The 15,126-nt window shown below is 36.0% G+C and overlaps 2 protein-coding genes and 1 pseudogene across 2 annotated transcripts; 1 reads left to right on the top strand and 2 right to left on the bottom strand.

Moving 5' to 3' along the window:
* Positions 1 to 5,106: 5,106 nt before the first annotated feature.
* On the bottom strand, positions 5,107 to 6,563 carry LOC148876167 (pathogen-related protein-like). The gene is made up of 4 exons (XM_088965178.1): positions 6,344 to 6,563; positions 6,115 to 6,247; positions 5,691 to 5,992; positions 5,107 to 5,319 (listed from the first exon to the last, which is right to left on the bottom strand). The coding sequence occupies exons 1-4, from the start codon at positions 6,479 to 6,481 to the stop codon at positions 5,176 to 5,178; spliced, it is 717 nt and encodes a 238-aa protein (XP_088821304.1). The 5' UTR covers positions 6,482 to 6,563; the 3' UTR covers positions 5,107 to 5,175.
* A 2,448-nt stretch (positions 6,564 to 9,011) lies between these two features.
* Positions 9,012 to 9,726, top strand: LOC148876166 (adenosylhomocysteinase pseudogene; annotated as a pseudogene).
* A 2,969-nt stretch (positions 9,727 to 12,695) lies between these two features.
* LOC148876165 (pathogen-related protein-like) lies at positions 12,696 to 14,116 on the bottom strand. The gene is made up of 4 exons (XM_088977031.1): positions 13,964 to 14,116; positions 13,724 to 13,856; positions 13,315 to 13,613; positions 12,696 to 12,857 (listed from the first exon to the last, which is right to left on the bottom strand). The coding sequence occupies exons 1-4, from the start codon at positions 14,114 to 14,116 to the stop codon at positions 12,696 to 12,698; spliced, it is 747 nt and encodes a 248-aa protein (XP_088833157.1).
* Between the last annotated feature and the right edge of the window lie 1,010 nt (positions 14,117 to 15,126).

Raw genomic sequence — 15,126 nt, 5'->3', positions numbered from 1 at the left:
TTTTTAATAGTACTATAATTGATTCTCCTGCATAAGTGTATTACAGTTTGTCCTTCCCATTTTAGTAGGATACTTGTCAATGTGATTTCACGGGGGACATTTTCTTCTTGTTCTTCAGCTAGCCATGGAGAGTCTTGACTCTTGATTACTCCATTCATGTTCCTCTTTTATTTCTCTTAAAACTTATTCCGAAGATTGTATTTGATCCAAGGGTTTGGTTGATCCATTTATAATTCATATTTAAATTTTTGTTTGTCTTTCATTTGTTTATACTCCGGTGATTCAAGATATGTTGATTTGATGTTTGAAAAATTCCCCTACGGCAATTCCTAAAGCTAATCATTGCAGCAATGTTTTTCTTAAAAAATGGCAACTTTCCATTTTTTCTGACATAGCAAGTTGGTGAAACAGAGCACTCGTGAAACACATTGGTGCCAAAGAGAAAATACTGAGCTCCAACGGTCCTATCCCGTTAGACATGTGTCCCACCCAATGTTTTTAAAATCGGATTGGACAGGGAACCGTTCTGGATCCGGTTCCTGAGTCAAATGGTCCGATCGTGCGGTTCGAACAGATGGCCCGCTCTGATAAAATTAAAATTTTGAAAAACCCCAAAAAATGGTCAAAAACCGTTTTGTGTGAGTCAGTAATTCGTTGACCAAATCAATGGTTTTTTGCCAAATAGCGATTTTGGGATAAAACAGAGCTGGTCAGGTGATCAGTTCTCAATTTTTCTGGTCCAACCTTTCGGTCCGATCCGGTTTTGAAAACATTGGTCTACCAAAGTCATTTTAGATTTAGCGGTTTAGACTTTAGGTAGAGCTGTAATGTGAGCTGGGCCGGTGGTGGACTCAGCACGGCCCAGCACAGCAAGGGCCGTGTTTGGCATGACACGATCACCACAATTCCGTGTCAGGCCAAGGCATGGCATGGGAATCTGGGCCATGCCGGGCCTAGGTTGTGGAGGGACTGGGCCTCCAAGGCATGGCCCACTCGAATGGCATGGCCCAGCATGGCCCAGAGGCACAATATGCAGGTCAGCATGGCACATCCTTGATATCGGCCCTGTGCGGCATGCGAGAATATAGCCGTTGGAGGGGGGCAATGGCTATATTTGCCTTTTTGGGTATTCTGACTAAAATACCCTCAACAGATATAACTGTCACTAGGGGTATTTGTGTATTTTTTATAATAGGAAATGACTTAAATGCCCCTAATAGTTATATAACAGCTAGTTTAGTGGGTATTTAAGTCAAATAACATATAACCCCCAAAAATAACCAAAATACCTCACCCAACCGCGATAAACTATTAGTTTTGGAGGGTATTTTGGTTAAATTAATCCCCCAACTCCTATAAATACCCCTACCCTTCCTCATTCTCACCGCAACACCTCTCATACTATTTTATATACTCTCATACTCTATTACTCTCTACAATCTATATACTCTCGTATTCTTAGCTCTTTTAATGTTTTTTCAATTTTATTTTTATTCCAATTTCCTAATTTCAACAAGGAGGAGGAGCTTGCATCAAGTGTTTCAAGACTGCCAATCAACTAGTGCAATTTGAGAACCTGGGAGGCTTAGAAAGTTTCTTCGGTTGAAATCAAGTTTATTGGCGGTTGGACCAAGTAATCTATAGATTAATTAATTTATTTTTCTAAATTTAAATTTTCATTACAATGGCCGGTTATTCCAAAAATCCTTTTTATTTTGTTGATGAAGCCCAATCTCAGTATGACAACACCAAAAATGTCGGTGCTAGTAATAGTAATGTTGCTCTAAATATGGCTTCGCCGATTGGTGCTACTACCTGCATCGCCAAGTCCCTCTCTAGTAACAAAATAACTAGCGATATCGGGACTATTTTTTATATTGAAGAAATCCCTATAAAGGGAAGAAGAGCAGTTTGCAAAAAGTAGACATGATTTCAATTGCCACAGTAGTGGTGGGACTAGTCATTTGTGCAAACGCATATCATCTCACCTGAAATAGGGAGAAGACGACTCAAACCAAATGCAAATTTCTATTGGGGTATTTGGTAATTTCAAATATTTCCAAGAGGAAATGAGGCAAGAATTAGTGAAATATATTATACATGCTGAATAATCCTTTATGTTTTCTAAAGACCCTAGGTTAGAAAATTTTCTACAATATTCTGTTAATCCTCATTTTAGTAAAGTTTTTCGGAATACAAGTTTAATTTAAACTCTTTCTAATTTAGATTCTAAAATTTCTCTTACATATGATATATGGACATCCAAATATAACATTAATTATAGTTGTGTCACTACACACTTTATTGATCAAGATTAGAATTTGCATTAATGAATTTTAAGTTTTACTAAATTAGAATGGCCACATATTGGCACTGAAATTTCTAGGAGTATTTTAAATACTTTATAAGAATATAACATTGAAAATAATTTTTTTTTTCTATTACTTTTGATAATGTTAGTAAAACTAATTCTCCCAATAAATATGTTAAAAAATCAAATAAAATCAATTTTAATGAAAAATGATTTCATATCAGGTGTGCATGTCATATATTAAATTTATGTGTACAAGATGCATTAGAATTTATTTCACCCCATATTAATAAAGTTAGAAATTGTATTGTGTATATTAGAACCGGTGTTTTCAACTTTCCATTGACCCAACTGATTAAATTGTTCAAATCGTCACCCGATCAAGATTTTGGGTCCGGTTTTAGTAAAACCCCAAAGATGGTAAAAAACCGTCAACTTGGCCAAAAACTTTCTGACCCAAATGGTTGGATCATTGACCCATTTGACCCAGTGATCGGGTCATGGGTTGTACACTAAATGTGTATGCAAAATTCGGGAGGCCATAAATTTGCACTCTGATGTCCGATTGAGATGATTTTTTGGGTAAATTTTCAAGACCTATACATCCTAAGGTGCCATAGCCTTGCTATTTTTGCCAAAAAACCCTTTTTTGGCATCAAATTGTAATTTTTAATATTTTTTTACAAATAAAAAAGTTTAAAACAGAACATAGAAACATAAATTAAATATAAAATAATACATATATTACATGTAGAACATAATTATACATTATTTATTGATACAATGCATATACATACATATATATGTATGAATTTATGTATTGCTAACGTGGCACGGTCTGACTCATTCGAATTAATTAGACAATTGAACTGATGACCCACAACCCAAAGGAAAAAATAGTTCGACTCCAAGTCGGTTTTTAAAACATTGATTAGAACTTCAATGGTTAGAAAACAAGAATTTAAAAATTTATGTCACCGATGTGGAAAAAAATATAAAAGATTTGTATTAGACGCACAAATAGGTGGAATTCAACATATTCTATGTTAGAAAGTTTAATATATAAAGATGTTTTAACAAGTTTTTATAATAAAAGAAATGCCAAATGATTACATAATTGATGAAGATTGAGAAATTGCAATTTGTATAAAAGATTTTTTACAAACTTTTTATGATGCAACTAATTTATTTTCGGGAGTTTATTATCCTACTTCATGTGTATTAGTTAATTAGTTAGTTATAATTAGTGATGTTTTCAAAATATAGAAATATTCAACAATTTCAAGAAATTATTGAAATTATGAAAATAAAATTTAAAAAGTATTAAATATTTCTCCTTGGCATGTGATATACTAACCCCTCCAATGTCAATAATTGCATCGGAGTCTTGTTTTTTTGTAGATAGTTGAGTTTTGGATGAGAAGAGGAGCAACTTGAATGATCAATCTTTAGAGATGTGCATCTGCTTGAAGGACCGGCTAGATACAAAAGATAGGATACAAGACAAGGAAGGTAGTTCACCAGATAAAAATGATGGACATGAAACTTGAAAAAGTGTTGAATCCAATATTTTTTGTATTCTTGTAATTTTATATTTTTTATTTTATTTGAAAATTATTTGTAATAATTTCCAATAATCCAATCCCATTTTAATTTTTATCTTCAATTTTATCATTTTATAAATGCAACTTCACTGTATTATTTTTTCAATGTGCTTTTTATTTTTTTGTACACATTAAATTTGAAATGAAATAAAATTTTCACAAATTTTTCCAACTTATTATCTATTGTTCATGTTAATTTTTCGCTATTATATGTTATTTTTTTTCCTAAATTTTCTTAGTTTAGGAAAATTGGAAAAGAAAATAATAGGCCTAACTCGGACCTGGCTTGCCAATGGGGTAGGAGTCAAAAATATTGCCCGTGCCAAATGTGCTATAAATAGAGGGTTTATTGAGATTGTCTGATACTTCTTCGTAGGGATCTGGTACCGACAAAATGCTTCCAACACAATTCCAACAGACCACTACGACCACACTTTGGGAACATCTCTGTTATCATTCATTAGGAGATAGTTACGATGTAGGGTTGTAATGGCTGATTGGGACGTTGTTGGCACTGTTCGTAGCTGACATGAATTCTCTTCTTCTTTAGTGAGATCGGATTTGCTCCTCACATAGCATGCTTCACGCCAACCTCAGAGTGCATTGGGAGATGTTCTCAATACACGACTGAGAAGCATGTGCTATGAGGTTGGTGTGAAGTGCACATTGTGAAGAGTAGGGGTGTTCATCGGATTTGTTCCTCACATAGCATGCCTCACACCAACCTTAGAGTGCATCGGGAGATGCATGTTCTCAATGCACAACTGAGATGCATGTGCTATGAGGTTGGTGTAAAGTGCACACTGTCAGGAGAAAGGGTGCTCATGGTTCGATTAAACAAACGGTAGGCCTAAATTTCAAATCGATATAGTGGTATCGATTTTTGGACAATCGATAACCGAAATTAAACCAAAGCCAATCAATTAGCCGATTGATCTGTTCAGTTCATCCATTTGATTAACCAGAATTTTCAATTTGGTCTCTTTGATTTGGTTGAATTTTTCGGTTTTTTTTTTCTTGCTCACCTCTAGTGAGGAGCAAATCCAAATTCATGAGGTTAATCTTTGATTAGTAATATAGAAACCTCTTTTTTTCCTATGCGAATAAAAAGTGGGCTTAAATTCCTGATCTTCTTTCCCTAAAAATTTAGGACATATTTCGTTTAGAAATCTAACTTCTGGAGCCAAATCGGAATCCCAAAGAAATGTTTCCATTGAAACGTTCAAAACTACAACCATCTTCTGAAATTTTGTAATATAACTATCCCGTATTTCTTAAAAAAGGGCAACTTGAAGGGCCTTGTTCTATGGAGTTGGCTGAACTTTCACCCTTCATAAGACCTCCAAGCAGTTCTCCACGATCGTAAAAGAATTCCACTTTCACTATCCTCATCTGTTCGTCCAACTGTTACAAAACGACAAGGATACCATATTTTGATGAGTAATTTTACCCAAGTCCTATGAATGGCTTTGTACAACTAACAAGCAAAATTCTCAACAAAATTGATAATGAGATGCATGAATCCATCATCATCTGATCAATTGGTAATAATTAATATCAGTTTAAACAAGGGTCCCCCTGAAAAGGGGGCCCATATAGAAAAAATCGGTTTAAAAAAAAAAAAAACAAGGAGAAAGAGAGAGAGAGAGAGAGAGAGAGAGAGCCCTTACAGTTTCTAATTCTTTTATTTGAAGCAATACTTGAAGCTACTGGAAGCAACTGATCAGAGTAAAAGTGAATAATTAAGAAAGAAACATTATGAAGTAGGGGGGTACCTCAAAAATGGCCATCCCATATAATTCCACCATCTCTCTTGTTGGGGCATGCCCTTTAAAGGGACCCTCCATGAATCCCCAGTGCCTGAACTTGTACACAATTACAGGTGGACCAGAATAAACTTGCAGAATCTCAAGAGCAAACCCACGAGGGAATGCTGTGGTGAAGGCCCGGTGAGCTGAATCTACCGTTTCAACATCCGGATTATAGCAGCGGTATTCCTCCGGCAAGGAGGTCTGCAACAGTGAATTATAGCCTCCACCGAGACGACGCTTTTCTTCTAGAGATATCAGTGGCCTTCCTGTGAAATACCCATCCATTGACGATGATGATCATAATTAAGCAAATCAATCTTCTGACATAATAAACTAATAAATCAACTAAAACTAATGAATTGCAGAAGAAAAGGTCAGTCGGTGTTACCATTGAGACTGAACCTGTACTTCTCTGGGTCGACGGTTTTGTAGTCATTAAAGCCTGTCTTATGGAACATCTCCATTTCCCATGTCTTGACAAGGTTCTGGACCTTTTCTTCAAGAGAACCAGGGGGCCATATCTAGCAATAACAGATTAATTAGAAGGTTTCTCAGAAAATCACACAGAAAGAAATAAAGAAATAGATAGGCAATGACTTTTATTATTTGGAATTAACCTTAGTTCTGCCTTCTTCGAAGAGTTTGTTTACTACGTCATAGTTGGGAGGAGCTCCCCATCTCCACTTAGTGTTCTTCTCTGCTTCGCCATAGATGTGAGACCGATACTTATCTCCCTCAACTGTGGAAGAAGCCATCTTCTCTGTGTGTGGAGTAGGTCGTTTATGGAGGAATAAGTGTCATATCATATATAGAGATGCACTTGGAGCATCATCTGTTACGAGTGGCAAGCTAACAACTAATCAAATATTATCCGACTATCTCAAACATACAAAAAATAAATAATATAAAAAATTGTATTGACGCAGCCAAGTTGAAGACTATGGCTGGCTGATGGCTCCCTACCAAGTTGTTACGTCAGATGTGCTTTTCTTGAATCTTGATGCATGAGTCAAAAATGTTGGCCGTAGGGACTTAAATTAAATTATTTGTCTGAATCCTTGACCGATGTGTCAGTTCCAATTTTGTTCATCTCGGGGCTAGGTGTGGGGGCCACCAAAAACATGTTCAAACAAAACCTGTACTTCGGGCTGGGGTGGGGTGTGACACTTGGCTCTCGGAAGAACTTTTTTTGACACTAGTCGTTTATACTTTCATAAAATGACAGAACCATCAACCAACAGGGATGTTAATTTCACAGGATTTGAATGTGATTCCATGGATCAGGTAGTTTTGACTTAGATTAGTTTAACCCAAACCCGGTTCATTAATACCTATTTTCTTATGTTATATTAATGGATCAGATATTGGCTTAATCTAATCCAATCTAACATAAATTTATAACGGACGGATCAGGTTCAATCTAATTTAATAAATATTTTGGATGAATTGGTTCAATTCTATACGTGTTATTGGTCTGTTCAATCCGTCCAAATTAATTTTGATGCGGATAAAGTCCAATTCAAAACCACTACTCCATTGATTCCCTTACCAATCACTAATATAATTGCTTTAGATGGCCACATGTCATATTTATGATTTTAAGGCAAAAGTTGAGACGGGAGTGATGTCTGGTTTTCGTTAGAATTCAGAGATCATACATTTTACCATGAAAAAGGCTGACGAATTACTTTAGATCCATTCATTTTAGAGGTGCCAATTGGGTTCAATCCAATTCATCTAATCAGTTAATTCATTAATGGCCAGTTATATAAAATTAAATGGATTGAGTTCAACCTAAACCTGCTTTAATCTGATCTAATTCATTCAAATCCATTAATCTTATATTTATGGACTTAAAAAAACAAATTCTCTCTCTCTTAACAAATAAGTTGGTTATATTTTGGTGGTTATTGTAGTTATTATTTACATAAGTGGTGAAGGTTCAAATCACATTACAAGTAAGTTATTTTTACACAAGTGGCAAAGCCATTTGACTATGTTCGGATTTTGGGTTTGCCAAATCACTTAGGTTCAAACTGGTCAGACCAACTTAAACCACTTAGGTTCAAAGGAGGTTGAACCGTTTAGATCTGGATCAATCCGGTTGGATCGGATCGGTTCAATCAATGGTGGATTGACTTCGGTCGGACCATATTAGGTTTGTGCATGGGTTCAGGACCAGACTGCCTGGCCCAAACCGAGTCAATGCAGCTAAATTGGGACGGTCTGGATTCGAGTCGACTCGAATCGATTGTGCCGGGTCGGGTCAGAAAGTGTGACTATTGGTTGGACCGGACAGCCCAAACCGTGCAGAGCAAGCGGTTACCGAACCATCCCGCTCGGGGTCTATTTTGGATTCGGGTCGGCCCTAATCAATATATGCTGGATCGGGTCAGACCGCATTGAACTGATCCAGACTCGGGTCAAATTGATTTGGATTTATGTTGGGTGAAATGTATTGATTCAAGAAAACTAAATTTAGTCAATTATTAATAGAAAATTAATGCATTAATTATAAATTATTTAATTCAAATGAAGAAAATTAAAAAAAAAAATCTAAGGAATTAACACTTATGTCTATAATGATTAACCCAATGGTTATCCACAACCCAACCCAACCCATTTAAGTGGATGGATTGAGTGATGGGTTGATCACACAACCCGCCAAGTAAACGGGCGGGTTGGGTGGGTTCAGCGGGTTGGGTTAAAAATTGCCACCCCTATTCATTTATTTATAATATCACTTTGGCAAATCAGATCTTTTGTTTAGGGTTACTACAATATTTGGAATGGTGAAATTGATTTTTAGGCTGATTTGGTACATAGATAATTTAGGGGGTGTTGTACAACGAATTGGGATTTTGTCCTGGTCTTCATATCGTCCTCACAGCACTTGCAGCCATGCATTAAAAACATATCTGTAATTGCATATTTTCATTTAGGCTGTGTTTGTTTGAAATGTAAATCAGAATCGCGGTAAATTTTACATCTCATTCCAATTTTGTAAGCGTTTGCTGGAGGTAAATGTAAAAGTCCATTCTTGTCAGTATTTACAATGAAATCAATGAAAAATTTTACATGGATATGAACAAACTTTGCTCCTCTTTGTCCTTCAACGGTCTCCTCCGTCCAACAGCCAGAAGAAATACAAGCCGGTGATGGCTGCCAATGAAGCTGACGAAATGTCTGATTTGTTTTGCCCATACATATTCCCAGCCTCAGACGAGAGAGCGTGAGAGACAAAAGAAGAGACAATAAATCTCAGTCTCAGATCTATCTGTAGCCATGTCACCGCTCGTCAAGAAGACCTCCTCTGATCGACAATACAAGGTCAAAGGAGTTTGGCCTCTCTCAACCTTTCGCAGCCTTTCAAGGGAGCCCAGATCACTGGCTCGCTCCACATGATGACGATCCGGACTGTGATTCTGATCAAAACCCTCACCACCCTCGATGCTGAGGTCCGTGTGTGCTCCTGCAACATCTTCTTCACCCAGGACCACACCACTGTTGCCATTGCTTATTGCAACAATGCTTCCATATTCGAGTGGAAGGGGGAGACCCTTCAGGAGTACTGGTGTTGTACTGAGAGGGCACTCAACTGGGGTCCTAGTGGCGGCCCTGATCTCATCGTCAACAGTGGTGGTGACGCTACATTCCTCATCCATGAGGGTGTGAAGGCAGAGAAAGAGTACGCCAAGATTCAACATCAACGGACAATGCCGAGTTCCAGATCGTGCTCACGATAATCAGAAATGGATTGAAGATGGATTTGATGAAGTATCAAAAGATGAAAGACAGATTGGTTGGTGTTTCTAAAGAGACAACCACCGGTGTCAAGAGGCTTTACCAAATCAACAACAAAGAGAGTTTGAGAGCAGAGGAGCATGAAACCTTTCACTTTTACACCAGAACAACTAAACAACATGAGAGAAAATCCCAAACACTCCGGTTCAATTTTCCATTGATCATTAAACTGGGGTCAAATTTTCCATCAATGTAAATTTGAATTTACACCTAAAACAAATGCAGCTTTATGGAAAGTATGTGAATAATACACGACTGGAAGGATCGAGTCCGGAATCCGGATCTCCTGTCCACACAAACTCTACTCACATTTACCTACATAACATTGCAGCCACACATGAAGAACATCTAATCCTCCTACATAGTATTATGCAGGGGGAAATGTTCCCAATTCACGGGTGTAGTGTGTTGTGGGTAGACGTGGGCAGAGTTCTCATGGACAAAAGATCCAGAATTGAAAGGATTATAATGACAGTATGAAAACCCATTTTGTTTTTGCTGACATGGCAGTTGTTTTTATTTTCAAAAACAAAATAACCTTGATAACACTTAATGTTTGAGATTATTCAATGATCTTAGGAGTTAGGACACCACTTCAATGTCTGGGATATCTGCAACCTATTTCGTTTCAATTGGTTATATTAGCTCAAATTTCCGTAATAATTTGGATTCTTAAGATTAATTCACTGATTTTATATATGAGGCCATTTTGGTGGTTTAGATCTTTTATTTATACATCATTTTATTTGCCTTTTTTTTCTAAAAAAATGGCGATTTAATATAATTCACTGTCCTATACTAATAAACTTTGGCACGTTACAATTGTTTGGAAGGCCAAGATCATTAGATATTTGGGTTGATTCAGTAGTAGACCGTTTGGATAGCCTAGATTGGTTGAAAGTTTGGTACATCATTTGGAAGGTTGAGATCAGTTCACTTCACTGATCTTAAGACACCACTTTGATGGCCTAGATCTTTGGGTTGTTTGAATAATAATTTGGATGCATGGACAAGATAAAATGAAAATTAACTTGGTGCGTTATGTAGGTGGATGGAATTAGTTGACTCTTTGCTACATCTTTGGGTGGTTGAGAACTTCAGATTAATTAATGTATTGATCTTATTAGGAGGCCCAAATCTTTGGATTAACTTTTGACATCATTTATATATCACCTCCATGGATTATTTAAGATTAATTGACTAATTTTGAGGCATGAATTCGATATGGTCTAAATCTTTTGTTAGAAAAACATAAATAAAAATTTATATTTTTTAATTATTATATAATAATACATCCACCCGGGGTTCTCTATAATTTACTTTTTATTACTTGGATGGCAAACACTGGGAAGACTATAGGTCCCACTGTGAAGATTTCCGAGCTCAAACTTCACTTGAATACTTATAATCATTTTGGAATGGTCAAATAAACACCAATTAGTGGAAGAAGGTTTTGATAGTCCAAGGATTACTTAGGAGCATCAAATCAAACTGAAGAGTCCCAATTTATTAGAGATGTCCTGTGTAGACTACGACCAGTTCCGTAAAGAAGAGTCTTTACCCATCATCTATTCATGATTTTTCCCTATATACTATATATGTTTATTTGTGAATTTACAATTTAATTTAAGGGTTTTTATCCTTCAGTTCACTCCAGAAATTCTAGTTCAACTGTACAGTTTTGGATAGGTGTTAACTCGAAATTGATGCCAATTCACAGGCAGATATAGGTATTATATGTGGAACTGTTTATAAATTTATTTGAATTGTTGTAGATCTACCGTTTAAATCCGAATTCTGTGGTGGAATAAAGTTTAAAAATTCCTTTAATTTAATTTTTCTTTAATTTACTGCATAAACAGATATATTTAGTGTAGTTTGTTTAGTAAAGTTTTCAAGGCATTACCTACATGACAAACCACCCTTGGTAGCATCTTCTTATAATATCATTTCTAGGGTTTCCTGAGAAGAAAAGAAAGTAGGATAAAAGAGTTTTTTGCTTTAGAATTTTTCTACAACCTCTCTCTCAACAACGAGTCAACACCCATGGTGCTGGGTATATATTGGAACAGGATTCTTTAATTAATTGGTAGGACGGATTAGCATCTTTTCTGAGTCATCTTTTTTGAACAGAATGAAATTTCCTTTCCACCAACCCCAGCTCTCTCTATATGTCTCTCTAGAGGTGTAAATCAGGCCCTGTTGCCCGTGGTCTGGGATGGCCCAACATGATTTTAAACCAATCTGGCACGACAGTTTATGGGAGCATGGCCCATATACATATAATATTATATAAATTAAAATTATATAATAATATATTAATATTTTAATTTTATTATACTATTTTATTTAATTATTATATATATAAACAATCATATACATTAAGATTCATATAAAATAAAAACAATTAAGATTTTTTTTCAATTTTTTAAATAAATAGCTTTAGCCCAATCTATGGCCCGGCTTGGCCTAAGGCTCGGCCCATGGACCAGCCTGGCCCATGGCACAATACGGGCCCATGCAAGTTCGGGCCATGGACCATGCCAGGCTAACCCCCCAAAATATTCCAAAAGAGAGAGGCACGACCCGTTTTACAACTCTATCTCTCTCTAATTATTTTAACAAATTAATCTTGTGTACTCTTTGTATTATTCTTAATTCTTTAATTATATCTACTTCTACTTTAGAAATTTGGAGACATTGAAAAATAAAGTAACCAAAGGATAAATCATAAACCCAATTCACCCCCACCCATTTTGGGTTAAACATCTAGCTAGGCAAAACGCCAACACGTCATTCATCGTTTATGCTCTAAATTTATTTGATTTGGGTATTGGTTTAGCACTTGACTTATCTACTTAAAGATATATTGTCATTCATTACCCAAATTATCTTACGAAAATAACAATGTAAGCTAATTTGAATTTAATAATTACCCTATCCTTCCAATTATTAAAACATTAAAAATATATCTTTTGGAGGTTTTTTGTTAGAATATCACTACTTCAAATCATTCCAATCGTAGGTAATACAAATCAAAACGTAACCAGACATAATTACATGATAATAATTAAAGTGTAATCCCATTTAATTTATTTCACTAATAACAACCATTAGTCACTACTACTTGTGGCATAAACATGATAAGTAGTCCCAAGACGATAACTAAACTTGAGTTAGTTTGTGCAAGAACGGACAACCGGCAGATGATGATGAGTTTGTTGAAGCTTCAGAGTCATTTGACAAAGGACTCTTCACAAGGCTTGCAAGTAATTCGTTTGGGTCATAAAAGAACTCCACCTTCTCAACTCTCATAATTTCATCAACCTGATGCAAAACCATGTTGAATTAGTCCCTGTGTTACATTGATATTCTTTAATTTGTGTGGGCTCACAAACAATAAAACTTGGGTTCATTCCATTGATGAAATTAAGACTAAAAAAAGCCTCAGAATTGCTAGGACTTATTAAGCTAACCAAAATTAACTCAAAATAAATAAGTAAACCATTATTCCAATTTATCATTTAATTCTAAGAAGAGCTGACATACCAAAACTGCCCTTTTATCTTATCCCCATCTACTGTCTACTGATAATAGTTATTTACTATGCAAATTCAAATACCAATGCAATACTTTGTATCGCATGCATGTGACTGACTGGTTTGGTTATTGAAGCATTTGATTATAAAGTGCAAATCAATGAATAGATTGATTATTCATAACTTGATATATAAGAAAAAAAAAGCTCAAAGAAGAGGAACAAATTAATTTAATGAAAACTTACATGGAAGATGCCTATTCCATGGAACTGTGCCATCTCTCCTGTGGGAGCATGACCTTTGAAATGGCCCTCCATGAAAGCCCAGTGCCTGAACTTGTAGGCAATAACTGGAGGACCCGAATAGACCTGAAGAATTTCCACAGCGAACCCACGAGGGAATGTGGTGATGAAAGCCTGGTGAGAAGATTCAGGTGTTTCAGTTGATGGGTCGAACACACTTAAATTCTGCGGCAGGGAGGTTTGCGGGAATAGATTGTAGCTTCCAATTTTCCTCACCTCTTGAAGCAGCAGGGGTTTACCTCCTACATTAATTTAATTTCATCCACCGTTTTAGCAATCAGAAGCTTGCAGCTAAGATAGAAAACTGGGACATAAATCAAAACAGAAAAGAAGAGAATAAGCATTCTAATACCATTTATGCTAATTGTAAAGTTGGTAGTGTTTACAGTTTTATAGTCAGCCGGATCGATCTTATGCACGAGCTCCATATCCCATGTCTTCACCAGATTTTGCACTCTTTCCTCCAAGGACCCTTTTGGCCATTCCTACAATAAAGTAGGAAAGGAAGAAGAAGAAGAAGCTATTTCAGAGAGAGAGAGAGAGAGAGAGAGAGAGAGAAAGAGAGTTGGGAAAGAAATTAAAAATGGATTACCTGGGTTCTGCCTTCCTCGAAGAGTTTGTTCACAACATCATAGTTGGGAGGAGCACCAAACCTCCACTTAGTATTCTTCTCTCCTTCCCCATAGATATGTGATCTGTACTTGTGGCCCTTGACCTCATCTTCAGTATCACAAGAGGAAGCCATCTTTCAGAGAGAGAGTGAGAGATGTAGGGAACTGGAGAAGCAGAAGCAGAGGTTAAATTTAATACAGATTCCAGAGCCACTACGTTGAATTTGTTCAAACACTTAACATGAGCAGCATGCATGTGATGAATCACATGAACATCCACAACGAATTTTCCGTGGATTACACCATTTACTATTACTTTTCTTCTCTTTTACGATTAAAATAATAATAGCAATAATAAAATTAAGAGGACAACATCAATATATTGATCCTAATGTCCCCATCTTCTGGTATGTATGAACGAAAGAAAGAATCACAAGTTCCCAACAACACGCAGTTGATCGAATCCCATTTTTTATCTTCTCCATGTTGGCCTTGACTTCATTTATATATATTTGTATTTATTTATTTATTTATTTATTTGGGTAGTAAGTACAACTATAGCATGTAATTAATTATTAAATGGAAATAAGGAATCTTATCTCAAGTCCTAAATACATAAAAGGCATTCTAGGAAAACCACAAAGCCTGGAGATCCAACTTCCATGGTACATGGCAACCTACTGAGTGAGAATAAACCCAACAAAGAAAGGAAAAACATGGTATAAGATCAGAGGATGATTAGGTGAAGAAGATCCTGTTAGCAGTTGAATTGGTGTATCCCAAACAATTAAAATTGAGTGGACCATCAGATCATGATTACCCAAAACCCATGACGTTCGGTTTGTGTCTTTTGACTAAGGTTGTAGGTTTGGAGCTTTTGAGCCTGGTGTTTCAATTCAATGAGATGGCATGAATTCTTCAAGGATAAAAACTAAAAATCTTACATAACAGCTCAATTATTTCCAAATATTTGAATTATCCCATCTTCCAGGAGGGTAAGTAATTTTTCCATGGAGAAGGTTGTCAACACTTAGATGGGACAAAAATGTTCTTTTTAATAATGGCTTTTTATAGTTAAAATGGTCATTTTCTTATTTACCTAGAAAATAAAAGAATATGGGTAAATGCACTTATCCCGATAAAT

The sequence above is a fragment of the Nelumbo lutea genome, chromosome 1 (assembly GCF_056320005.1).
Source record: "Nelumbo lutea isolate HS-2025 chromosome 1, American lotus-T2T, whole genome shotgun sequence".
Taxonomy (NCBI): domain Eukaryota; kingdom Viridiplantae; phylum Streptophyta; class Magnoliopsida; order Proteales; family Nelumbonaceae; genus Nelumbo; species Nelumbo lutea.
Note: the sequence above shows the minus strand (reverse complement) of the source record. Positions and strands in the feature narration are given on the sequence as shown.